The sequence below is a fragment of the Lissotriton helveticus genome, chromosome 2_1, assembly GCF_964261635.1.
Source record: "Lissotriton helveticus chromosome 2_1, aLisHel1.1, whole genome shotgun sequence".
Lineage (NCBI taxonomy): Eukaryota > Metazoa > Chordata > Amphibia > Caudata > Salamandridae > Lissotriton > Lissotriton helveticus.
This window is the reverse complement of record NC_136059.1, coordinates 922,425,428-922,444,504: the sequence shown is the minus strand read 5'-3', so window position 1 is coordinate 922,444,504 and position 19,077 is coordinate 922,425,428. Positions and strand designations below refer to the sequence as shown.

The window sequence follows — 19,077 nt, the reverse complement described above, 5'->3', positions numbered from 1 at the left end:
TGGAGAGGGTGTTACGAGCAATTTTACATATCCATCTTTTATAAATAGATCAGTGTTGTCCAATGTCTGTCCTGGTTTTCAGGATGGTACATTTACCCCGCCGATGTATACAGCGAACTCTGTGACAGGCGGGAATAAATTCATAACACATACCCCCAACCCATTTATAACCTATGGTAGTACCTCTTTGCCTGTTAGTGAGATGATCTATCAAGTCCCTATCCAGAACAGGTATCAATCATTGAGTTTTTTAGATCAAAATGATTGACATGAGATTGATTTTTCTCGGGGTGATGCAAATAGTACCAATTATGGAGAAGAAATTATATCTGTAAATGAATTGGAGGATAATGTGATTGTAGACTGTATGCTGATAGGGGAAGAAGTCTCAAAATCAATGTATAACATAGAGCTTTTTAACACAGAAAATACAATGCCCATACATAGAGATGAACCGCCTATTGTCAGCCATGAGAGTGATAGTGTAACTTGTTATATTGCCAGCTGGAATATTGCAGGCTTAGTGGGCAAGGAAGATATGCTAGGATGGAAAGATTTTGTGAACTTATTTGATATTCTTTGCCTTCAGGAAACGTGGTGTAAAAACTTTAATGGCATTGATGGTTTCGTATCCTACGAACTTCCTGCATTGGCTTCAACTCATGGTAGAGCTAAAGGAGGGTTGTTGATGTTGATTTCAGTCAAATTACCTATCCTGGTGAAAAAGTATATAAAAGTGGGGGCTCATTCACAAATTTTATGGCTAACACAAGAAGCAGGTAGAAATATACTTTTGATAAATTTGTACAATAATATATTTGATGGCACTAGACATGTTGCAATTAATGAATTAGACAGGGCATTGAATATTTGTGTTAAAAATTTTAATGGAGTTTTTGAATTTATTTTCGTGGGGGATTTTAATGTCTCAGTATGTCCATTATCATCTCAGAAGTTATGCGGTGTGTACAACCGCTTGGGGGATGCTGACGTCCACTTCCCCCATCACCCTTATGGAGAGACCCTGAATAACTTTCTGATTGATTATGATATGGAAATTATGGAAAACGCTACAAACGATGTAGGTGAAACTATACCGACTTTTAAAGGAAGGGGCGCTAATACTATTATTGATTTTATATGCATGTCTTCAACACTTATCCCGTTATGTTCAGTGCCCAAGGTGGTTGATGTTATGTTAAGTGATCATAACTGTTTAACTACCGAAGTAACATATGGAATGATGTCCGTATACGTGAACAGGGTAGTATCGTTAATATTGAACCCCATAGGCAGAATGGGTATAGGTTGAGGTGGAAGGGAGACAAAGCGGATATAACATCTGATTCCATTATTTCTAGTTGTCTGATGGAAATCACGGCAATTTTAGAACAGGATGAAACCTCGGCCGCTAGTATTGACCACTTCGCTAGAATTAATTCAACCATCAATAAGAAGTTTACCAAAGAGGTTGGGCACAAGAGTAAATATAAAAGAGGATGGTTTGATCATGCTTGCTCTATTGCCCGGAGGGATCTTAAAGTGTCTTTAGCAGTTAAACCAAGAGATAAGGATCTGGTGATCCAACTTAGGCAGGATTATAATTTGATCCTTAAACGCAGAAAAACTGAATTACAGCAGGAAGCGTGGGACAACCTTACACAAGCAGCAGTTATGAAGAACTGTACTCTGTTTTGGTCTACGGTAAATAGCCCATTCCTAAAAGATGAAAGGGTACCAGAACTCACATCAAATGTGAGTATGGAATCTTGGATCCAACATTTTTCCATTATTTTTGACTCGAGTAATAGACCGGTTTCCAATGGAGAAGGGTGGCCGATCATAGCCTTGAATATCTCCATAGAGGAGGTTATGGTTAGCATAAGAGCCAGTAAAGGAGGGAAGGCCCAGGGACCTGATGGCGTGCCCATAGACGTGTATAAGACCGCTCCGGAGATTTGGGGCCCATTGTTGGCTAAAACCTTCAATGCAGCTATTTGCTGTAAAATACCGTCTACCTGGGAAGAATCAATAATCGTCCCTATTTATAAGAAAGGTGACCGAGGTGACGCCAAAAATTATCGACCAATATCCTTACTGGACTCATCTGTCAAAATTATGAGTCGGGTCCTTTTAGTAAGACTAGAGGAATGGGCAGAAACCAATGAGATCTTAACTAACTGCCAGTATGGATTCAGAAAAGGACGTGGCACCATTGAGCAGTGTCTGAATCTAGAGCTCCTGGTAGGGAAATATACACAGGCCAAAAAAGGGTCGCTTTATTTATGTTTTGCTGATCTAAGCAGCGCTTTTGATTTGGTAGACCATGCTATATTATGGACCAAACTGTTAGAAATGGGGGCTCCTGAAGGTATAATATATTTCCTGGCCCGCCTGTACGAAAAGCTCAGCACCAGTGTTCGATATGGATCTAATGGGGAGAGTACGACCAAGTTCAGGATCGGGAGGGGAATTAGACAGGGGTGTGTTCTAGCACCCCTGCTTTTTACCCTCTTCATAAACGAGGTAGATTCTGTCCTGCAGACAGTCACGGCGGATGCCCCTAGAGTTAACAATTTAAATATCCCTGTGTTACTCTATGCGGATGACGCCGTGCTACTGTCCAGGACTCCCCTGGGTCTTCAACGTTTGATGGACTGCTTTGTGCAGTTCATCAAAAATAGGAAACTGGTGATTAATAAATCAAAAACATATGTGATGGAGTGTGGGCCTGGACGAGCTAAAACGAAAAGCAAATCCCATTATTTTATTGATGGTGAACCGGTCCAAACAGTTGAAAATTTCTGTTATTTGGGAATTACTTTTTCAAAAAACGGTAGCTGGGATACTGAACACAAAGTTGTTAAAACAAAGATGATTAGGAGTGCTAATGAGGTCTTTGTTTTTGCCAAAAAGTTGGGGAGTAGACGAATTAAAGACATGCTAAAAATCTATCAAGCCAGATGTCTTTCTGCAGCCCTTTATGGGGCTGGTGTTTGGGGTGTGTCACCAGCGGGGAGCCTTCAGGTGGAGGAGAACAATTTCCTGAAAAGGCTCCTATGTTTACCCAAATCTACCTCCAACACCTTGGTCCATAAGGAACTGGGGATTCAAACACTAGGTGATATGATCATGTTAAGACCCTTATTATTATGGCGCTCTATCTCATTGAACAGAGCTATTATTGAGGATTGCCTTTCCTTAGATCAGCATTTAAAGATCCCTTGGATTAAATACATTATTGAATGTTCCCAAAAGGTTTTTAGGCTTAATGTGATCAATGATCCATACAGTATCTTGGATATCTCCAAATTAAATATGAAAATAACTTTTCTGAACTATTGCAATGAAAGGCAATTTTTGAAGGATTCTAAATTATCTACATGTATACTGTACAATAGCATGAATGATTTTACCGGATTTCATCTGTATTTGTCACATGTAACTAGAATTTCGCATCAGTTTGTACTAACCAGAATGAGGATGGGAACAGTACATTATCTTGTTGCGTGTACTAATATTAAATTGCGCCCTAATGGACCCTGCGCATGTGATAATAAAACAGAACAGAGCACGAAGCACTTTCTTTTATCATGCGAACTGTATAGTGAATTACGGAAACTCTTCCTAAAGCCGATGTTGAAAAGATTTGGAGTGAGAACAATTGTGGACTCTATGAAACTGCTTTTTAATTTACACCACCCGGACATTTGCTTTTTTACTGCTACATTTTTGCTTAAAGCAATTAGCGCCAGGAAAAGTATGTATTTTTAACCTTTTTATATATTTATTCCACCCCCCTCAGGATAATATATGTATTATGTGTTTTCTTTTAATGAAATGTTTGTTTCTGCAACTGTATGTGCTTTTATGGACATGTTTTTTAATGTTCCGAATAAAGCTTTATGAAATGAGTCACACAAAACCTTGAGGGATCAAAAATCCTCAAGATGGCATTGGGCAGAGAAAGAAAGCATCAGAGGTAGAGCTAGGAAGAGAAGAGAAAGGGTGGGTACGATAGGCAAATAGGTGAAATAGAAATAAGGTTAACTTTCTCAGGGGGCACCTTGGAAGGTGGGTCCTAGGCAATTACTCACTTTGCCCATGTCTTTAATTGTCTCTGTGTGCCTGCCTCCTAAAGTCAAAGCTACAAGAGAGGAATATTATTACTTAGGGGGACACAAACCTAGTGCTTTATTAGCAAAAGCTTGAAGCACGCATTACCCCATCTTTTTCACTTCCAGATCAATTCCATATTACCCCATGAGTTTGGATGCCAGTAGTACCGATACTTATTACTGTGTCAGGTTCTGAGTGCTGGAACAAGTGAAGAAGATGAGTCATATACATTCCGGGACAGTGCTCTAAGATCAGAAACATAAGGGAGAGATTTACTAATTAATAACTCAATATACCACACAAAGTTACTGCACAGTGTTCTGTTAGAAGGGGAGAGCAGGGCACTGCCATATTTACTATGATATGGCGTTGATGCTTTGTTGTCCAGCCTGGTGCTCTTTCAAGCTGCCTAGCACCATACTACAGTGTTAAAATATACATGTGATGTCTAGAATACATTTTTGTGTTGGAAGGGTACAATTCAAGTACAAAATATTGTGCTTAGACTTACTTTTAAACTATTCCTACATTGTATGTGTTGCTGATCAGTGCAACACACATGCAATGATTGAAAAGTTAGAAGAAATAGAAACGCTTCACCTTGTTAGCGCCTGCCTCAAAACGGTGTATTTTGTTTATGCAATAGCCTGTCATTGTATCTAAAACCATAGGTGATAGCATGGGTATCCCCAAGTACCACTCATGGGAAGCCCCCTTGATGTAAATAGGTAGTGCCTGGTGCTTTTTGAATCAACAATTTACATCAGTTTGCATCACGTTCTATGACTTTCCACCTGTGCGGAAAGTTGATAAATCAGTCTCAAAGCATTAATCTTTCACAAACGGTCTCTCCTTACAATGGATCACACAACTCAACTACTCACAACACAAAAAGCATCAAATAGATAAGCCTTTCGATTAAAGCGGTGTTTCATAGTCAGACACTGTGCCGATTGATTTTAGCAAAGATTTTAGTTCAATGCAAGACTACAACACGTGATATATTGTCATTGTTCACCTATGTGACAAAAAAGCATTACTTACAAGTAATCAATGAGCAGATGCAATAATTACCAGCCAACTGTTTGACATTAGGTAGGTAATCTGAAGCCTTCTTCAAGTGCCATAAACTTACTTCTTAAATCAAGCTATGTTGACAGTCGGCAACCACACTCGTGCGCAGCCATCCTGTCCGAAATGGAAGTCTGTTCAATGGCTATTTTCTGAATTACTGCTTTGGCTGCCTTTGTTCCTTTGGAATATGCATGCTCTGTATGTCAACATAACAATTGATTCTTCATTATGATTGCATGAGGTTTAAATAGTTGTTTTGTTACAATCTAAGAAATAGTTTTTTCGGTGCAATGTAGCCACATATATTAAAATATTAGAATGAATAGAAGTCTCCTATCTATATTGGAGGGGTGTAGATGGAAACATTCGACTATACTACATCCATGAGGAATTGTAAATATGTGTGTGTCTACAAATACTGGCAGAAGGATAGATAGAAAATACTTAAAGCAATAATTGAGTAATCCCATAAAAGATATTGACAAAAGGTCAATCACCGATTCTCATAATAAACTCAAATCTAAAAATGTATCTCCAAGAATAGCATTTGTGTGACAATAGATAAAAGTGTTCTAAGCAAAGATACCAGAGAAACCAACTACTCAGGAGTTGAACTCCTCAAAAAGAATTCTACTTCATACAGTCCCTTTTATTGAAGATCTTTTTCTTGAAATGGTGGTTTATTCCATAAAGGTTTATGTTTAAAAATGCAAATGGCATTGAACCCATAGTATGAGTGTTTTTGCTTTCAGGACATATCTGCCAATCTTGACTGATAGAAGGTATCTCACAGTGTACTACTTTGATCCTTGAATTGGCACATACAGATGATATGATGAAATGTAAACTGGAAACACAAGCAATGGCCAGATCAATTCTTAAATACACCATAGCTCAACTGATCAAATAGTGTTTGTGTGACACTAGATATTCTAGGACACTCCACCATGAAAAACCTGTTCTGTCCTATGCATGAATTTCTAGATTCAAACTTTAAAACTCAATATTTTCGTGAAATGTGTTAATTAGCAGGCCAATTCCTAATGATACATTGCACATGTCAGTGCTAAGCCCTATAGTATGCAAAAAACGTCCCCATTGAACATTCTAACACACACTAGCTCATTCAGCGTATCACTTACCCATATGTTTTCTTCTTGACGATACTGCTTCCAATTCCTTCCAGTGTCACTAAACATCAAGAGGTAGCTTGTCACCCAGTCTGAACTTCCGTACCTCCCTTGGGTGGCAATGGCTGTGATTTCAGTCCTTTCTCCCAGATCAATTTGGAGCCATTGATACCTATTTGAAAATAGGGGAGACCACCCTCCAGCTTCTGTAGATGAAAGATAGAAAAAACATCCACTCAGAATGCAATGAAATGCTCATTCTTTTAGAACAAATGGAAACAAGCGGTTGGAAGGAAAGGGGCAGAGTCAATGCCAATTACACCCAACCCTGTATTTCTTTGGGAGGGAATGAGTTAAGGCTGAGGGCTACGTTATAATTTACAGTGCTTTAATTTCCTAGTTAGCAATTACTCCATTACTTCATCAAATAACATGACTGGGTTCATGGTTTCTCTCAGTATCTATGAGTTATAGTATTATGACATTCAATGCAGTAATCTGCAAGTCTTTTCAAGCAAACTATCACAAACTTCACTTTTCAAAAATTGTAATATGATGTAAATAAAAAAACATGCACTACATAACGTAATTATTTGTGTGTTGGCTTAACATTTGAGTGTTCAAGTAAGAGGGGCGGGGAAATACAATATCTCATATAAAAATACACAACGGCAGTCGGCACTCCATTTTCAAGCCAGGTTCAAACAAGCTGTAGGTGACCGGAGTTTGTAATCTAGATATAAGAAGATTCTATGTGGATGTATGGATTTTTCCTAAAGAATAGCGTTTTCTGATGTAAAATGTATTTTAAAATTCACAACACCTACGAAAATAGTAGAAGTGAACACTCTCAGTAAGCAAGTAAATAGTTTATTTATTCACAGCGCAATGTCAGTCCTGACGTGTTTCGGCTGGTCCCAGACTTTCTAATAGTCATTTTCTCATGACCCATACAAGTACTCATACACCTACTTATTCAACCATAGAGCAACTCACTCACACAGCCACTCACACAAGCACTCACACAATAACTCACTCACCCATACAGCTACTCATACAACTAGTCAGTCATCCATACAGCAACTCATACAGCTTCTCAACACTGTCAACCACTCACCCACACAACCAATCACACACTCACACACCCACCACACAACCACTTACATACCCATTCACACAACCATAGAAGTACTCACACATCCACTGGCTCACCCATACAGCCATTCAGACAGACACATACTCTCCAATACAGCCACTTACACATTAACTCACTTAACCAAACTCACACTCAAAGAGCACCTCACTCTCTCGTACACACCCCGCCACTCATAAAGTGATTCAGATACCTATTCACTCACCCATACAGTCACTCACACACTCACTCACCCACCCATGCAGCCAATGATGCACCCACTCCCTCACCAATACAGCCACTCACACAACCACCCACTCAGCAACTCACACACTCACTAATACACCCATACAGCCACTCACACACACCCATATAGCCATGTAGACATCCACTCACGCACAGATATACACAGCCACTCGCATATTATAAGTTAAAAGTAGTATAACTAATTAGAGGTTCACCTAGTATATTAATTAAACTTGTGTAGTAGCTTTGTATATATGTTTAACACTCATAGAGGTACATGCATCAAAATTGTAAATTGCAAATACCTAATTGTGAATTCCTAAGAATCGCAATTTACAATGCATGAAACTCAAAGAGTTTCAGATTGCGATTCCTAGGGGGTCGCAAATCACTCTAGTTCATTAATATTAATGAGGTCGATCGCAATTTACAACCCCTTAGGAATTGCAAAAATCACAGGGATGGTGGCCTGCTGAGGTCAGCAGATCACCATGTCCATGATTGCTTTTAAATAAGGCAATCTTTTATTTTGAAAAGCAGACTGTTTCCCTTAAAGGAAAACAAGATGCTTTACAAAAAGTAAAATGAAAAGTCTTCTTTTCATTTTTTAAGACCAGGCTGTGGACCGTAGGATCACTGCCTGCTTTTAAAAATGCTTTTACAATCATTCACAAAGGGGCTTCCTATTTGCAAATGGGTTACCACCCACTTGGAGTAGGTAGTAATATGCAAATGTAGTACGACCGCATTCACGGTCACAAAACATTCGTGGATACTGTTAGGATTCAGTAGTTGGAAAGGACACTAAACACGGCCCTTCCAAATACCAAATCGGGATTTGGTGCATCTGAAAAGCATGTTTTGCTATCGCAAACGGCCCGTTTGCGAAGGCAAAAAGGCTTGATGCATGTGCCCCACAAATTCCTAGAAAACACTTACACTCACTGGATGATGTCATCAGTGATGTCATTTGAGATGTCATCAGAGGTGTCATCAGTGATAACACTGGCCATGTCATGAGTGATGTAATATGTGAGGTCATAAGCTGTGCATTGCAGGGGCCTAAGTTATAGTTAGCTCTAGTAACTATAATTGATGAATTTCTAATGTTTTGTACGAGTGAAGTCTGAGGTTCCCTCCATCCCTGTTACCTTTTTACCTTTGTTAGAAATTGAAACCAAAAAACAACGTTACTCAACTGAAATTCACAATTTAAGATTAGCTCCACAAACCATAAATTATATTTGGCATGTATCATGATTATAACGGCTGTTTTGTCCATTACGGCTGAGGTAGCGGACCAAGACTATAGAATATTTGTCCCACAGTGCTACCTTAGCAACAGATGGTCCATCTCTATTTTGCATAGGCTGTGGCCAGCCCTTCAGACCGAACCAACCTGAAACAAACAACCCACACTGTTGCACAAGACTTTAGGTCATGAACAGCAGGGGTCAGCTGAAGAGTATGGATTTCAGTCAGGCATTAAGGACTACCTGCAATGCAGACACCCCCTCTGTCAGACAGTTATCTGCCAGGGGCATTGGGGTTTGCCCTGGAACTTGGTTATCAGCAAAGTTCTCTCTTCAACTCACAACAAGTGGATAACCCCCTTGAGCAAGGTCTTTGGTAATAGGTGGGGGGGGGTTGCCCACAGAGCCTGACATTTGCAACAGCCAGCCAACTCCCACTGCACACAAACTTTGGCCTGGTAAAACAAAGGTTGGCTGCTGGACCTGACCTTTGTCCAGGTCCTCCACCTAACCAGTGGTGGCTGTCCAACTCCTTTTTACTCACTTTCTTTGGAAATGCACATCAGGATTTGGCTGTAGGGAGGGACCTACAGCCAGTCCCTTACACAAACCTATCACAAGAAGCTAACAATTCTGCTCAAAGCTAACAGCCAGGATGGACCTTTACCCTACTCACAATGTGCAGCCAATTCCAGATGGGCAAGGCCTTTGCCAATGTACAGCATGGGTTGGCCAACAAGTCTGCCCCCAAAATGCAGCCAAAGCCTACCGGGCATGACCTTGGTCAGGTCCTGTGTCTAAACCACAAGTATCCAGCCCCAAGGCCAAGTTCAGGAACTTTGACAGGTGATCAGCAGGGGTCTACAAAGGGTATGGCTTTTGGAATCTGTATAGAGATCACAAGTTACGGCAGAGTTCTCGGTAGAGGTCTATAACTTTCATAGATCACAAACTTTCTGCTGGGTGTGTGAACTTTGGGACAAAATCATGGGTGATGTGCCTGTTGGTGTTTGTGAACTCCATGATAAGAATTTGGACCCCAGGCAATAAACCAAAAACTTATTTCATTATAATATTTTGGGTGTACCACTGACCCATTATATGTTTTTTCAATTCTTTTCAGGTTATGAGGGTGAGGTCCGATGTAGTGTAATAGTGGCCATCCAGTATGAGCCTTCTGGTTCCCAAACCCCATAGAACCCAAAGTGGATGATGGGAGCTAGAGCTTCAGTTTAACTTATATTTGAAATGTTAGTTCAAGCACACTTCACAAAGCAAACCACTGGTACAAATGGCACTATATTTAACAATCAAGGTAACCTACCAAGTAGGTTTAAGAAAAAAAATGGTGGGTCTCGAACAATGATTTCCCCTTTTAATTCTCATAAGAAACTTATGTCGCAACTCCAGAAAAAATGGTTGAATGGAATTGCACCAAATTTGACAAAACGTTAAAACTATACAGAGAAAGTGTATTATGCATTGGTATTTATATAGTGCAAAGCTAGCTGGGAAGCAAAAGACCACTGTACATTATATGAGGGTTGGGAGACAATATACAAGACTGTGCACATCAAGGAGCGATAACACAAATACATGTCTTACATTACAATTCACATTTGTTTCTTCTAGGCACACGGGGATTAAGTGATTTGCCTAGAATTACACAAAGTTGAGCCAAGTGTTGAGGCAAGGATTCAAACTTGAGTTCCGAGGTTCCAAATTTGGACACTCGAGCCAACAATTCACGTTTCTTCTGCCTAAGCTAGTTCAGCCATTTTAAGACCAAATTTGACAAAACGTTAAAACTTTACCATGAAAGTGCGCTTTTTGTGATTTGTTGTGTTGGTATTTATATAGTGTAAACCTAGCTGGGAAGCAACAGATCCCCGTACACTACATGAGGGTACAGAGACAATCTACATGATTGTGCACAATACGTGAAGGTAAGGATTTAAACCTGAGTCTCTAGGTTCCAAAGTTGGATGCTCTAGCCACAAATCCACATTCTTTCTGTAAAAATCAGTTCAGCTGTTATTGAGCAATTTGCATTTAAAGAGGTGCTGAGGGTGCTCCTGAAAGGTGTAAAAAAAAACAGGTATAACTGGGCTGTTGGTGTCCAGATATGTTCTGATTGGTCACTTTAAAGGGGACTAATCAGTCCTGATTTGCTAGACACAGTCTGAATAATATCTTGTTGTAGCTCTTACATGGCAGATATGGTCCCCGAGCCTTCAAATGAGCTATAAAAGTATACGTGGACAAGGAGAGCACACCCTGACCCAAGGGGCAAGTGGGAGTTCCCTTTGGGTGGCCACAACATTGACACCATGTTGTGGCAGCCATTACAGGAAATGCGTGTAGTGAAATCTTGTATTGAAGACATGGTTTACAGAATCACCAAAGGAACACATATAAAGGGTGATAACAGATTTCAGTAACAATAAATCATTTTGTGGTGATACAATACCAATTTAGTAATGGCGGTGCAATCAAAGTTGATTTTAACATGTGAAAAATGCAGATCCTCTGCTGTGATTTGATGAACATTGTTTCAGAGAAAAGTGTTTTCTGTCATGATTTTCTAATAGAGGCTATGGAAGATGCTCCCAAAGCTAAAATGAGAGAACATTCACATATTCTTCCTTAATCATTTGAGAATAAAGTCAACTATTCTAAGTAAGCTGTGCACTTCCAACACTAGCCTGTCAGTTAAAGCTCTAGTAATTAACTGCAGTTTCCCAGAGATTTCTAATGAACAACTAGAACACTAACATCCCATATTGATGACAAAATTGTGGAATACATGCAGCCATTTTTTAGACTAAAAGCTGTAAAACTTAAATAATTTACTTTAGAAATTAGCAAAATGAGGGGGTAATTTTCTCATAGAAATAATGGTTACTTTTCTATAAAGCTAAAATGAGGACACATTTTCTATAAGTACTCAAATATCTTTCTCAATCATGTTGGACAAACATTTTGGCATGCAGACTAAAACACATACTTTCAACATCTGAAAGAAAAATGCTTGGCCTGCCCAACTGCCACTATTGATCTGAATGTGTCCACTGATGTGTTAGTTGCATTTGTCCCCTATCTCTACCTTCAGTCCCTTGAAGTATGGTGTTATTGTTGGGTCTGTCCCTCTAGTTTTGGGCCATCCCTCTTCATCCATTGGTCTGTTCAACTACCATTCATGTGTTACTTCTTGGGCTATGGGCAAGCCAACTTCACTGAGTGGTGTCTTTTTTCCTGATAATGGGTGCTTATCTGTCTAAAAAGAAGTGCACTTCTGTGCCAAAGCTTGTGAGCAAATACTTTACTTTGTTTTTTTTCCAGATTTCTTGCTTTTTATTTTTAAGTAATGCCTGTGAGTTTAAACTATTAGCCTGAGATTTAGTTCTTTAGCTGGTTTACTCTGCCATAGATATCCAGACCCATTTATTCCAAGTACAATCGGATATAATACACTTGCAATAAGGCAGACAAGCTATTCATCATGTTTGTAACATAGGTCCCTATTTACCAAAGTCTAAAATACTCCTTATGTCTTCAGGTTTAAATTTCTTAAAGCCAACAGTACTTTTTTATTTGTGGCAGTAAGTGACATATGTTTCTTGGATGAGCAGAATTCTTTTTTTTATCTGTTCTATATACACCTGAATGCGATGAATCACCAGTACTGTTTAAAACTATATTATTAACTTTTGATTTTTTAAATATAATGTTTAATTGCAAGCATATGGCCACAAGATTTAAGCAGTGGCATGTTTTCTTTATTCCTTCTTTATATTTTTATGGCAAATGTTTGCAAAAAAAAAACAACACCATGTTGCAAAAGCAAGACTTGTTGGCTTCGTGAATGCTTGTTTTGGGATGTTTTTGGATTCACATTGATAACTTGTGAGCTTTTTGACCATCAGCTGTGTTTAAATACTGATATAAATGGCCATGTGTTTTGGTATCTTTGCTATTTCTATCTCTGAAATTTATGAAGTGAAGTTTGATCTATTTCTTTTTTGCCAAGGAATTATTTTTGTTTTAATAAACTATATTTATCCTGAACTACTTAACCACTTTTTCCATTTTCATTACTGAATCTGTATGTCCTTTAATGCAAAGTACTCTGAGTTTATACACTATTTATTCACTATTTATTTCTGTTACATCACACCTCAAATCCATTTCTCTGAAGACTTTATTTCCTTTTCAGGTTAAGCTGTCAAAGGATACTCTGTTCTCACAAAAAAAAGATGTTCAGTGTTTTTAGGATTTGGAGTTTTTAAGATTTTTCTTTAACAGACAAAGGATAACTATGCAAATTCACATGGTTGTACCCATGAAAATTGATAATTTGTGAAAAATCATGTGACATTATGTTAATCTGTAAACAAAACTGTATACATTCTTTGTTGTACATCAGCAAAGGGTGACTTGCAGAGATGCCATCTGCATAGATTTAGTACTTGATTAGAGTTCAAAGAATCAAACAATGCCATAAATCAAATAAATTATGTCACTGCAGCAGAAACAAAGATAATACATGTTGAATAGTCATTCTAAAACAAATCCCCCACATGCTGAATGTACAAGATATAGGAAGACTATAAAGGGAGGATTGTTCAACATTATACATCTGCAAATAGATGATAAAAAACAAGGGGGCAGTTCACAAAGTCATGCACGAGTATGTGAAGCAGTTCTATAGGAGTAGTACTTCCCATACTCATAACAGCTTCTGTGAGCTGGCCCCTGAAATATCGTACTCGATATTAGTAAAAATGCAAATAGGTCACAGCCATTTCTATTTGTACTAATTGTCCAGGACTGCTCCTTGAATATTAGGTACTTTGAGGACCTTTCACAAAGGCATTTTAAGACTCCTTAGAGTAGTACTACAGGATTACTACCTCACATATAGATGAGTTCCTTTGCAAATTGGCCGCAAGTCTAGAGAACCACCTATTCACTCAAGGATAAAACATCTGGCCTCTGATTCTACTTGAATAAACTCCCTTTGGAAACAGATTATACCTTCATGAGCCTGGAGAGTGACTGAAACCTGACTATTGAACAATCTAGTAATTCAATACAGGAGATAAGGAATGATAGTTGTGCAAATTGGCATATTTTTATTTTCAGGTTTGTATGGCGCTGTGAATAGACTCCCGAAGGAGTATCTCCGCGCCTTAGGCCACAACCAGAGAACAAAAAAAAAAAAACTCGTCATCATTTTAATGAAATAGGCAAGAGATCAGTCAGATTAGAGATTTGAAGAGGAATGTTTTACGTTTTTTCCTAAAAGGGAAATGTTCCCTACATACTCTAATTTCCTTCGGGAGTAGGTTCCACAACTTTGGACCCGCTACCGATAGGGCCCTTCCCCCTTTCCTTGCCTTCATGGCCCTGGGGACACATAGTAGTTCCTGATCTCCTGATCTCAGGAATCTGGACGGCACATAAGGGATACATTTCTCAGTGAGGTAACCAGGACCTATTCCAGTCAAGCATTTGTGGATGACGCAGCAGATCTTAAACATCATCCTCTGCTTAACTGGAAGCCAGTGCAGTTTGGCCAACAATGGTTTTGAGGGAGTGCGGGGCGGGACATTCAGAACCAGTCGTGCAGCCGTGTTTTGCACAACCTGCAATCTAGCAAAGATGCCCTCGTTTGCAGCTAGCATTAACCCATTGCAGTAGTCCAGCCTGCTTAAAACTAGTGACTGGACCAACGTTCTCCTGGTGGTATCTGGTAGCAGGGGGAATACTCTCCTGAGAAGCCCAATGACATGGAAACATGAGCCCACCACTTGATTAGTTTGTTGTGTGAGGGTAAGCTCATGGTCCAGTTTGACTCCCAGGTCTTTTACCACGGTTTTGGGCACAGGGACCGGGCCAAGATCGAGACCAAGATAGAGACCCACAATGGGTTTATGACTCCACACACAGAATATACACATACTTAGCTTCTATCATTGACATTTCTTAAATAAGTATTATAAGCGGATTTTCCAATACTATTATGTGCAGTATTTGAATTAGACTGGCCCAAATGTGAGGATTCTTCTCTAACATGAGACCTTTTTAAGAGCCATACATGAATATTTGCTGGAATTGGCAGGCCACATTTCAAAAGTTTAGTTTTTAAAAATGAATCTTATCTCACTAGGAAAACAGGCTGAATTTACATTCATGAAGTGGATCTTTACACTCATCTAGACCCTGCACTGTGGTACACCAGGAAGCTAAAAATAGATAATAATAAATAACGTATTTAGACATTACAGGAGGAGAAAGGTGAGGGCTACTTCAAGAATATAGATTTGTATGCGCTACATGACAAAGAAAAGGGAGGTCAAGAAGTGCCTCCTCTAGGTAGAGGGATAGTTTGAGCTCTTGAGTTCAGGGTGATAATGCAACATGATTTACTGACATATTGTCCAAATAAATAAATGCTTTCACCTTGCTGTAGTGGTCAAGTTTCTATTACAACTGCTATTGGCAAATGTTTTGCAGTGCTACCACAGAATGAGTCCGAATAACAAAAAATGGTCTCAAAATGTTGCTAGGAAATGGGGATCTAGAAAAAACAAAATCATTTTCAATGGTGCTCTAAAATTTCCTTCACCAAAACTAAGTAAGTTATATGCACACTGCTGGATTTGAGCTGCATGTAAGGAGCACATTAAGCAACAGGATTGACAAAATTATTTGACAGGAAAAGGCAACCTATGCATCATTATGCTATATATTTTGCAGATTAGATTTGTGCTATGTTATTCCTGGTGGTTATTTAAAATGAATCCTTTTCAATATTCTACGTTCCAATTTACCTTACCTACCGACAATCGGTCAACTAGAGAATGAACAGCCGCTATCACCGATCTTAATAATTGACTTATCTGTAACTCAATCCCTTTTTAGGTCTTGGGCTGCGTAGGCTGCACCTGCGCAGTCTCTCCGGCGAGATCTTATGTTTTTCAGTGTGGGGCTTGAACCCGCCCCTCTTCTCCATTGGCTGGCTTCCTAAACGGAGGCCAGCCATTGGAGGAGAGGGGCGTCTGTCCATTTAAGCCCCGTGTTTTTGGGATTGAGGGGCGTGTTTTTTTAGGTTCATTCTCTCCTCTTCCCATTGGCTGGAATTTTACATTCCAGCCAATGGGAAGAGGAGAGAAAGAAAAACACGGCGCGTTTCTCCGAGGCATTTCTTCTTGAGCTCGGAGAAAGATGGTTGGTGTTATGGCGTGGTCCACTTTCCTGCAGGAGTTACCGAGGGTATCTGCCCTGTAGTGATGCTTGTTTGTACTGTGGTGTTAAGTTATATATGTCTCTGTGGGCTTCCTTTTGACTTTTGTTAACCACTCGTTGTGAACCTAAACGTCACCCAGTCTTCGATCGACCGACAACAGCAAATGTGTTCCCAATGTGTGCAATTTTGCTGTTCTCACGTGTGACTTATGTTATTATAGTTTTACGTTTAACGGTGTTTGAGGAACGCCCGGGGGGGCTGATCCATTCCAAATTTAAATTTACATAGAATTAATCTAAATCAAACTTATTTTTATAATGGTCACCCTTTGACCCGCTTCCTCCCTCCCGCTCCGTGGCAGCCCATCTCCCTCCCTCCCTCTCCCGCTCCTCAGGCCGGCTGCCATGTTACTGGGGAGATTGTAACTGCAGCTCTGAGGGGGACCTGTTGTCGCTGTCCTTCCTGCGGAGCTGGAGCGCACCACGCACCGGAGAGGGGAGTGAAAGGAGGAGGGGCAGGAGGCGGGCAGGAAGTGCAGCAGCCCTGGGAGCAGCGAGTGCAGCATGCGTCCCTCTGCCCTGCAGGGCCCGAGCCGGCGCTGAGTCTCTCCTGTTCACTGGCGCCGGGGGCAGGCACAGTTTGTCACTGTTTGTGTGGTTTGTTGTTTGGCTTCTTGGCGTGGGCCTGGCGGCGCTGCCAGGGAAGGCTGTGCTGAACTGGATCCGATGAGCTGACTGCCCCGTCCGCCCAAGCAGCGCCTTTCCGCGCCCCGGGTGCTGGCTCGGCTGAGCCTTCCCTTTTCATTTCCTGGATTGCGAGCGCTGTGATTGCCCTGCACGCAGGATGCCGGGGAGGAGGAACTTATGTAACCCCCGGCCCGCAGCTTGGATAACGCAGGTAAGCTCTCCCTCCACACCGTGCCCCCTTGTTGTGTGCTCGCTTTTCTTGCCTCTGTTCCTTCATTGTGATTGTTTTTCTGCCCTCTGTTCCCTCGTTGTGATTGTTTTTCTGCCCTCTGTTCTCTTGTTGTGATTGATTTTCTGTCCTCTGTTCCCTCGTTGTGATTCTGCCCTCTCTTCCCTCGTTGTGATTCTGCCCTCTGTTCCCTCGTTGTGATTCTGCCCTCTGTTCCCTCGTTGTGATTGTTTTTCTGCCCTCTGTTCAGCCTTCTGTTCCCTCGTTGTGATTCTGCCCTCTGTTCCCTCGTTGTGATTCTGCCCTCTGTTCCCTCGTTGTGATTGTTTTTCTACCCTCTGTTCCCTCGTTGTGATTGTTTTTTTGCCCTCTGTTCCCTCGTTGTGATGTGATTCTGCCCTCTGTTCCCTTGTTGTGATTCTGCCCTCTGTTCCCTCGTTGTGATTCTGCCCTCTGTTCTCTCGTTGTGATTGTTTTTCTGCCCTCTGTTCCCTTGTTGTGATTGTTTTTCTGCCCTCTGTTCCCTCGTTGTGATTGTTTTTCTGCCCTCTGTTCCCTGTGTGTGGCTCTGTGTGTGTGTGTTTGTGTCTGTGTGTGTGTGTGTGTGTGTTGGGCTCTGTGTGTGTGTGTGTGTGTTGGGCTCTGTGTGTGTGTGTGTTGGGCTCTGTGTGTGTGTGTGTTGGGATGTGTGTGTGTTGGGCTGTGTGTGTGTGTGTGTGTGTTGGGCTCTGTGTGTGTGTGTGATGGGCTTTGTGTGTGTGTGTGTGTTGGGCTCTGTGTATGTGTTGGGCTCTGTGTGTGTGTTGGGCTCTGTGTGTGTTGGGCTCTGTCTTTCTGTGTGTGTGGCTCTGTCTGTCTGTGTGTGTGGCTCTGTCTGTCTGTGTGTGGCTCTGTCTATCTGTGTGTGTGGCTCTGTCTCTCTGTGTGTGTGGCTCTGTCTGTGTGTGTGGCTCTGTCTGTCTGCGTGGGTGGCTCTGTCTGTCTGTGTGTGTGGCTCTGTCTGTATGTGTGTGTGTGGCTCTGTGTGGGTAGCTTTTTTGTAGGTGGCTCTATGTGTGGGTGGCTCTGTCTGTGAGGGTGACTCTGTGTGTGTGTGTGGCTCTGTGTGGGTAGCTTTTTTGTAGGTGGCTCTATGTGTGGGTGGCTCTGTCTGTGAGGGTGGCTCTGTGTGTGTAGGTGGCTCTGTGTGGGTGGCTCTGTGTGTGTGGCTTTATGTGGATGACTCTGTGTGAGTGGCTCTGTGTGGGTGGCTCTGTATGTGTGTGTGGGTGGCTCTGTGTGGGTGGCTCTGTGTGTGGGTGCACATGCAATTGGTCTCGCATTTGCGAGCGATTAAGCTATTGGCATTGTAAATGACAATGCCATTTATTTATATGTTTTAAAAACAAAAACATAAATAAAAATAATGTCATGAGCAATGCCAATAGCTCTGACTTTAACAATGCCGAGACCATTGCATTGTAAATGCTTGTTGTACAAATCTACCAAGAAATTTGCAATCATAATCTCATCAGCCAGCCTCAACGGGATCCATATCCCTTTCTACGCACCAGCGTAACCAAACTTTCCATGCACTTGTATATCTCTTTCCTGTTCCTGGCGACCATGACTTATATAATAACACTGACTCGTCCCCTGATAACTGTGCAAATCTATTTGATCTCCTGAAATACTCCAAATTGGAAGGTTGAGCACTCATCACTCATGATTTCCCTAGAGGATGTTCTCTCCTGTCCACATCTCTCAAAAGCCCTTCTTCTGCCTCTATCAATATTGGTCTTTCATGGCTAATTCCATCACTGATGGATACCAATCTTGTGTTACCCAAAACGGAGTCACTAGCACCAGTCTGAATCTCTGCCTCCTCACCTGCATCAGAGCTCCCTAAATCATGGTAAAAGCTGGGAATGTATAACCCTTTATGCCTTGCAAATTGAGACTGATTGTATTGAGACT

General features: G+C 41.0%; 1 protein-coding gene across 1 annotated transcript in view; it reads right to left on the bottom strand.

The window, feature by feature from the left end:
• The window catches only part of CNTNAP4 (contactin associated protein family member 4), a 1,902,933-nt gene that overhangs the window by 1,418,210 nt on the left and 465,646 nt on the right, over positions 1-19,077 (bottom strand). The window contains exon 3 of the mRNA XM_078675664.1: positions 6,336-6,529. Coding sequence (XP_078531790.1) covers positions 6,336-6,529 — 194 coding nt within the window. The remainder of the gene's footprint in view (positions 1-6,335; positions 6,530-19,077) is intronic.